This window comes from Apium graveolens, unplaced genomic scaffold (assembly GCF_009905375.1).
Source record: "Apium graveolens cultivar Ventura unplaced genomic scaffold, ASM990537v1 ctg3099, whole genome shotgun sequence".
Taxonomy (NCBI): Eukaryota; Viridiplantae; Streptophyta; class Magnoliopsida; order Apiales; family Apiaceae; genus Apium; species Apium graveolens.
Window position 1 is genome coordinate 69,641 of NW_027417936.1, and position 8,885 is coordinate 78,525.

General features: G+C 33.2%; 1 protein-coding gene across 1 annotated transcript; it reads left to right on the plus strand.

Moving 5' to 3' along the window:
- The first annotated feature begins 462 nt into the window (after positions 1-462).
- LOC141700928 (putative beta-glucosidase 41) lies at positions 463-4,985 on the plus strand. The gene is made up of 7 exons (XM_074504578.1): positions 463-3,083; positions 3,172-3,238; positions 3,348-3,406; positions 3,888-3,963; positions 4,052-4,131; positions 4,225-4,304; positions 4,391-4,985. The coding sequence occupies exons 1-7, from the start codon at positions 2,961-2,963 to the stop codon at positions 4,590-4,592; spliced, it is 687 nt and encodes a 228-aa protein (XP_074360679.1). The 5' UTR covers positions 463-2,960; the 3' UTR covers positions 4,593-4,985.
- The last annotated feature ends 3,900 nt before the right edge of the window (positions 4,986-8,885 follow it).

Below are 8,885 nucleotides of genomic sequence, written 5' to 3' on the forward strand. Positions count from 1 at the left end.
TAACAAGTGACTAATGGATTTATTTACAATATTCACTACTGCCATAAATGACCTTATACAACATTATTAAGTGATGTTGTCGTAGAAAATATTGCCCCAGCACAACATTAATCTAACATATTACAACATATTTTAATTATGTTAGCAAAGAAGTAAAAAATGTTGTCAAGGCTATTATAAATAAAAATATTTAATTTTTTATTAATATTATGTTGACGTATCACCGGGGTCTCTACAAGTGGGTCACATACTCCTAATGTGGCAGCTGTGAGAGAAACAATTAATTTTTTAGTTAATAAAAAATTATAAAAACTTATGAAAAAAGTAAATTAAATATATTTAATAAAAATAAAACAAGTGTTTTAAAATTAATAATATATTTTTATAATAGAAACAGTTGCACACGGATTTGGTGACCGGGAAATGTACCGCCTACTAACTTTGAGGAAAATATTGAACGCCCCTCCCCTCAAAACCCTACTTTCTCTCTTCATAATAATCAGTTTTATTTCTACAGACTCTAGTGAATCAGATTTGATTTTCCCATGATTTGATTGTTAATTAAATTGGATTCAGTCAGCAGTCCAAAAATAATATCATAGATTTACTCAAATACTCTGCTCAGATGCTCTCCCAACTTCGCACTTCCAGGCTCTCTCTCTCTCTCTTTCTCTTCTCCCCTCTGAGTCACCACTGTATCAGTGATACAGTGTGTAAGCTGATTAGGATTTAGGTGATGTTATATTGGAGAACTCGGTTTTGGTGTTTTCTTGTTTCTGTTACTATTTATGTGGCTTTGAATGTTTTGTTGTATTTCATTTTCTCGGGACACTGGTTTGTGTAATTTGGGGCTAACGAGATATTGGGGGTGGAGATGGAGTGTGTATGCTAATTAGGATTTAGGTGATGTTAAGTTAGAGAACTCGGTTTTTTGGGCTTTGTGTTACATTGTTACTGTCTATGCTCCTTTAATGTTTTATTGTCTTTCATGTTTTTTAGGACACTAGTTTGTATAATTTAGGGCTACTGAAATGTTGGGTGTGGGGGTGGAGTTCGTAAGCTGATTAGGATTTAGGCGATGTTAAATTGGAGAATTCAGTTTCAGTTTTATCTTGTTTTATGTTGTTATGCTGCTTTAATGTTTTTTTATCTTTTTGTTCTGGTTTGTGTAAAATGTACAAGGCTAAAGAAGTATGACTGACTTATTGCTTCGCGCCTTGCTTGGTATTTTAGGCGAAGCTTTATATGTCCTTTACGTATTTTTTGTTTATAACACCTCGAGATATTACATTTTATTGTTTGGGTATGTGATAGGATTGATTTGGGAGTTAGATCTTTTAGTGTTAGATTTAGTATATCTATAGTTTATGAATGTTGATCTCTTATTAATTTGTATACATTTATTTTAGTTTTTGCGGAATGTTTTATTGATTTGTTTATGAATTAGATTCTTTCTTGGGGGGTCATATGTGTGTGGAAGTAGATGTATGTAACTATTTGTGGATGACTATTTTGATTATAATGATATGTTGGTGTTAAACTTGTAGATACAGGAAGTAGTAAAGGGAAAAGCATGGGGCAAAACACACAAAAAATAGTGGCTATTGTGGTGGGAGGATTAGTTGGTTCTGATCTTTTTATTGCTTGCTTGCTGGTTCTTAAATCAGCTTTTAAGAAGAAATGTGAGGTTAAGTATTAAGATTGCTGATACAAAGTAACAAAGGTGCGTTATAATTTCTCTGCTCATCTATATTGTAATTCATGATTGTAAAAGTTGGTGTTAATTGTTCTTGAGGACACTTATTACTTGGATGTATATACATGTCAATGAGATGTCTAATTTCAGTTGTGTATTCCAGCAGGAAAATATGAACATAAGGATGGGTGGACAAAGAGATTTGCAAAGTTATATAATGTATATATTCGGAAAAGAAATCAGTTGCTTTTGAGCTTTAATTTTTGTTTCCAACTGTTGTTTTGCCTCCAGACTACATTTCTGATATCTTCTTGCAACATAAGAAGTAAATATGTGTTGGACATATGAGTGACTCTGCTTTATATTGTTTACTAACTTTTATTTCTTTTATATGTGCCTCTGTGGGATCTGTTTGTAGCCAACAGGGACGCGGTTGTCAGGAACCTGAATCTACTCATCAAATGTCGTCTCTGCCACTTTCGATGTGTTCAATACTATTGCTTAATCCATATTGCCTTCTGTTGAGGTGATGACATGTACGCAGTGTAAGGATCTTCAAATGCTTTATCATCATACCTACTAGTTGTCAACTACTCTGGTTGCTCTATTTTGCTCAAGTTTTGCCAAATCTTTGTGTTCGATATTTGCACATTATTTAATTACGACTAGACTGGAGACTAAATCAACAACAATCACTGGGATTAAATCTCCGTCTTTTCTTTGTAAAGAGGTTTGTGATCTGTTGATCTAAACTATAATACAAGGGGACATGATTTGAGATTTTCTTCATCTCCAAGTATCTCCAGATATATATTTACATTTTACACTTATATAATATAGGAAAACATATAAGTTAGTTACATTTTAATCTAGAGAAAGCATATCTGTTAAAGGATTATAATAGTTGTAGTTAGGTTAGTATGCTTTGTTTGAAACTGAATGTAACATTCACAAATGGTTGGAAAGTGACATACTAATATGAGAAAACTTTTATAACGATTTTGCACGCGCTGTTATATATCAGTTTTGTTCGCTATGACCAGTGAATATATATCTTGTACGTATCTTTTTGGTGCATAAACACGCGCGTTTACGCAACAAGAACTCAAGAAGCGATCATGCCCCGCATCTTTAGATGGAGTGCAAGCTAAATTTTGTTCAAGATATATATAATAAATCTATCATTTTCTATTATATCAGTAAATTGTAATATATACAGACATGTTTGTAGTTTTGCATTGCGTTGATTTTTGCAATAGAAGTTATGTCAGACAAGTTGTTAATATTGTTGTTAATGTTGGCCTGTCTTGTTTGGAGTTCTGAGTCAATCAGCCGAACTCATTTTCCTAATGGCTTTATATTTGGTACTGCTTCTTCTTCTTATCAGGTATCTTCATTTCCATGCCTTTCATTTTTAACTTATAATTTGATGCTCATTTAGTTATGTCAAATGGTTTATGTGTGTGTATTATTAGTTTGAAGGTGCCGTGAATGAAGGAAACAAGGGTGCTAACATTTGGGATACCTTTGCTAGCCAAACAGGTACTAACCTAAAACATCAAAAATTATGGAACTATCTGGAGGCTTAAGGAGGGAAATTTGCAGGATATAGTTTATCTTAGGTTGTGCTTGACATAGATTATTTGTGCAGGCAAGATTTTGGACTTCAGCAATGTAAACACGGCAGTGAATCATTACCATCGCTTTAAGGTTAGTTTACACTTCTAATGATGATTTACTTCTTTTATGGTTCATCATTCTCATACTATTTCTTCTAATGTACTTTAGATTATTGTATCATCATCTTTTCCTTTTCCGCCTCATTAATTTACTTTCTAATTTCTACCTTCCTTTGTTACTTCATTGTTCACATTATTATCACTACAGAATTGAAATGATCAAGTTATCAGTCAATTTTCAGAATAGATGATAAACCAAAGCTTATAGTGATAAAGTTTTCCGACTGCATTAGATTAGTATGAAGATAGAATTTTTTGGATAATACCAAAGCTAATGATGTCAAAGAGCATGTCACCAACTTCTTGAAGATAAGAATGAATAGCTTTAGGTGTTGACAACTAACGTTATATAATACTACTAGTCATATCATACTTTATGTTAAAGTTGAACTTTCCTTCGTCTTAAACTAACCAAACAGAAATTATAACCTGAATATTAAATTACATTGCAGATGGACATTGACTTGATGAAGGACATGGGAATGGATGCTTACAGATTCTCAATTTCATGGTCAAGAATCTTTCCGAGTAAGCTGAAACTTTGCCGCTATGAAATGGTGTAACCCCTAGCGATAAGCCGATACCCTGTCTTAACATTACAATTTTGTATATAGAGATGGAACAGGAGAACCAAATCCAGATGGATTGAAATACTATAACAACCTATTAGATTATTTACTGGAAAAAGGTCAATTAGTAAAAACTGCAAATTATACAAAGAACTTTCGTGTTATTAAGTCTGTACAGCGGTTTTGAAGAGTCTGTTGTAGCTTCCTGTCAAGAATTCAGCCTTATGTAACTTTATACCACTGGGATCTTTTGCGGATGCTCGAAGATAGATATGAAGGATGGTTAAGTGACCGTATCGTGTAAGTGATTTAAACTCCATCATGTATATATTAGTCATTATAAACCTAAACAATTATTTATACTAAGGCTCATATTTTGCTTGCAGAAAAGATTTTGAGAATTATGCTTTTACCTGTTTCAAGGACTTCGGAGACAGAGTGAAGTATTGGATCACATTTAATGAACCTCATAATGCAGAAATGCAAGGTTATGACTCTGGAACTCAGGCTCCCGGTAGGTGTTCAATTCTAGGGCATCTCTTTTGCAAAGCAGGAAAAACTAAGCAACCATGTCCAAAACTTGGGTAATCTAACTGGAGAAGGAAATATTGAGAGTATGCTTTTAGTCGAGATGGGATTAAAGGAGATGGTTGCCTTGAAGGTCTTCTTATGAAGAGATTACCTTAAACTATCTCATATCCATTAATTGCAGTCTAGACCTACGTGACTATAGTCTACAGTTTGGCTATAAAGTTGAAGTATTATCGTTCTACTTTGTTTTTCTCAGTACTACGATGTTTATATTTTGAAGTGTGTAACTTTAACTTGTTAAAACTTTCGCTTTCATTTTATGGTTGGTAGATAATTGGTGGTATAAGGATGGTAGTATGTTGATGGTGAAGGTAGTGGTGTTTATTTTGGATAACTGATGTTATGGTTGGTAGATTGGTTGATTGTGTTAGTTTTAAGATTATGGTTTTATTTATGGGAATTCCAATTTATAAATAGTTCCTTGCATTTTTTTTGTAAAAGCGTTGCAATAGGTCTTTTTAGTTTTGCTAATAATCAGTGTAAATGTTGCAAAAAACACTAAAAAGCGTTGCAGAAAACACTAAAACGTTGCAAAAAACACTAAAAAGCGTTGCAAAAAACACTAAAAAGCGTTCCAAAAAGGTTGCATCGATACCCCACATGTGGGCCATATTGTGGGGCCCACAAATATTGTACTGATAGCCGAAACCCTACTGTAACACTTTTCAAGACCTATTGTAACCCCATTGGTGTTGCAATAACATGTTTCTGTAACGGATAAATAAGGGTTGCAATAGGTTGTCACCGGGATTGCAAAAAACTCTATGACAATGCCTAAAATTACAACCCCAAAAAAGAGTCACCATAGCCTTTTTTGGCCTTTAGCAACGCTTTTTTGGCCTTTAGTTACTGTTTCTTGGGGTTGCGGAATCCAATCTATGGCGTAGTGAATGAATTTTATGTATTATAAAGTAATAGTCAATGCTAATACTCATTGTATTTACACGGCCTATAAACTGTTTGTAATAAACACATGTATATATCTTATGTTTATGTTGGAAAAATATGTTGGTTGATATATAAAACCACCACTACGCCATAAGTGACATGACGTAATGCCTTTTTACTGTTACAATAGGCCCAAAAAACATTATTATAGGTCTATTGTAACACTAGCAGAAGTTACACTTGCGAGCATTACATGAGGCTCCCTATTGTAACACTTTAGCTACCAATTGTAACACAAAGAAAAGTATTACAATAGGCCACTAATGTAACACTATAATGATCACTTGTAACAATTTGTCAATGTTACATTATGTTGGAATTATTTTTCATAAGTGGGACCCACATGAACTAATGTCACTGTGGTGTTTTAGTTATGCAACAGTAGCTACACTACAATATGCAACTGCAATATTGAATTATATTAAATTTAAAATATCTGCCATGTTCAAGAATTGAAACAACCCATGCACAATATTACCAAAACACAATCCAAATACTAAATCTGCAACTCTAATACTACAAACACAACTCCAATACTTATCCAACCTACTACCGAGTCAACTGAGCCAAAAGCCACCTCAAATTATCAAACACACCTCTAGTACATATATAAATTACAACATATATACAAGTTTCCATGACTTCCAATGTTTGTATGCATTAAATCAAGGAAAAGTTCTTCGAAATCGGGATTATTTTATATCGTAGAATTTGTTCTGGATTGGATGTCCAAATCTCAGGTTCCTGTATTGCCTCGACTTGACAAAAAATGAAACATACTTTAAATTTAAACCCGGAATAAAGCAAAAAAAATTAAATCATAACACTGTTAGTGGCTAAAAAAAGATAAAATAAGAGCGCTCATATAAACCATTTGATAAACCGTAAATTATTTGCATAGAAATACTATTTGCAAATGAATTAAATTACTTGACTTGTTTAAATAGTTCAGGTCTAAAAGAATAAAATTAGTCAATAGCACAAGAAAGATCCCAGCTTGAAAGCAATCCCTACTATTTTACAGAGAACCTACAAACAAAGAAGCACCATAACTCCCTTTCCTAATTACAGTTGACATTGTGAAGAAATCCTAGAATTTCGCCAAAAAATAACAATATTAACCGATAAATATAGTAAAAGATAGTGCAATAAAGTATGAAAGATAAAAACTGATAAATCATAAAACTGTCAAAGCTACTCTGAATATTAATACACATATAAGAGGATTTGTAATTAACTAACTGAATAGAAATATAATAGCATAAGTTTTCTTTATTCACTAATTTTACTAAACTGAATATTGATTCGGATATAAGTAGATTTGCAATCAATTAACTGTATAGAAATATATGAGCATAAGTTCACTGATTTTACTTATTCTCAAAGTTAAGTTTTGGAATGTCATTTATTAAGTTGTAATATTCTATATTTGACAAATTATAGATAAAAAAGAATAAATAAATCTGAAACTTTAATTGTCTATACCGTGTACAACACTTTTTCCTAGCTTTGTCCATCATCGGACATGTTTACCTAGGTCTAGGTTTTCTAACCATCAGCACGTTAAAAAAGTCAAATAATACTAAACTTAAGTTTTCTTGCTGACTGATTATTGTTTAGGTTGTGTACCAGTACATACACCTCCCACCAAGGAACGTAATATTATTGTCTATAAGGACATTATTTCTTTCTATTGTTTCACAAACTTGTTCTTTTTCTTCTTTGGAAGAATACTATAGAAACTGGATCTACTTTCATGTCTAACAAAATCTTTTACATTTTAACGGAAGATTATAATCACCTTTGTAGTTGGCTAGTTGGCTCAAGAGAAGCTCAGCTGTCAATCTCTTCACGCCCTTTATTATTAGCTAAAAAAGGATATGTACTAGTGTGTAACATATCTATTACAAGTCTACGTAAAGTGCAATAATATGGAATTACTTACCAACATTAACATTTAAGTGAGGGCCTTTTCCAAGGAGCGGGTGGTTAATGCAGGAGGAATAAATAATAGTCACTTTCTAATATCTTAAAGAATCTTATTAATGCAATATTGTTTCTTCACCCATCAAACCGGAGGTTGAGATATATACACAATCTCAAGATCATTTTTATATCAAAAAAAAAAATTATAGCAGAGCTTAAATAGAAGAATTGACAAAGTCAGACAACTTACAGAAAAAACGGCATATCAGAAGAAACGGTATATCAGGAGATAACTTCCAGTGTCTGAACTGTTCCAGGAAATCATGGCATACATAAAACTACCAATAGCCCTTTAGTATTCAAGTTGTGATCTGTATTTGGTAGGATTTTAATACTAGGATCAAGAGGAGTGCTTACTGGAGAATAATTCTTAAAAATAAATTTTTCCGAATCTTCTCAATATAATGCGATTGAGAAATTGAAATGCGAATATTCTCACGCTTGATCCTTATAACCCAAATGGCATCGTGATTTTCTTTTGTCCTTGCTAATCCGACTATGAAATCCATGGCAATGTGCTCTCACTTCCATTCTGGAATTTCTAATGGTTGCAATAGCCCACTGGGTCTCTGGTGCTCTGCCTTGACCCTCTGACATGTATAACATCTAGTAACTCATTCTGAAATCTCTCTCTTCATATCTGACCACCAATAATTCTTCTTTAAATCTCTATACATTTTTGTACTTCCTGATGGATTGAATATCTTGAATTATGAGCTTCCTGTAAAGTTTCATTCTTCAACTCCGTTACTGGTGGAATCCAAATTCTAGAAGAAAACCTAAGAATACCCTGATCGTCCTTTTGTGTGCATAACACTTCGCCTACCAAATGGTTGATGTCCTGATCCATTATCTCCTCTTGACACTTCCTTATCTTCTCTAACAACTCTGGCTAAAAAATCATAATATACATTTTTGCTTCATTAGGCTTGAAAACTCTGATTTGCAATTCCAATTTCTGAAATTCCATGTATATCTCCTTGGGTATTGATAGCACATTCAACTTCTCTTTTCGACTTAACGCGTCCTGCCACAATATTTGCTTTACCGGGATGATAGTTAATTGTGCAGTCGTAGTCCTTAATCAATTATAACCATCTTCTTTGTATCATGTTAAGCTCCTTTTGCGTGAATATGTACTTCAAGCTTTTGTGATCCGTATAAATCTCATATTTTTTCCCCATATAGACATTGTCTCCAAATCCTCAAAGAGAATACTATGACCGCTAGCTCCAAATCATGTGTAGGATACTTCTGCTCATGAGGTTTCAGTTGCCTTAACACATACGCAATAACCTTATTGTGCTGCATCAGAACACAACCTAGTCCCTTATGAGAAGTATCGCTATAGATTAC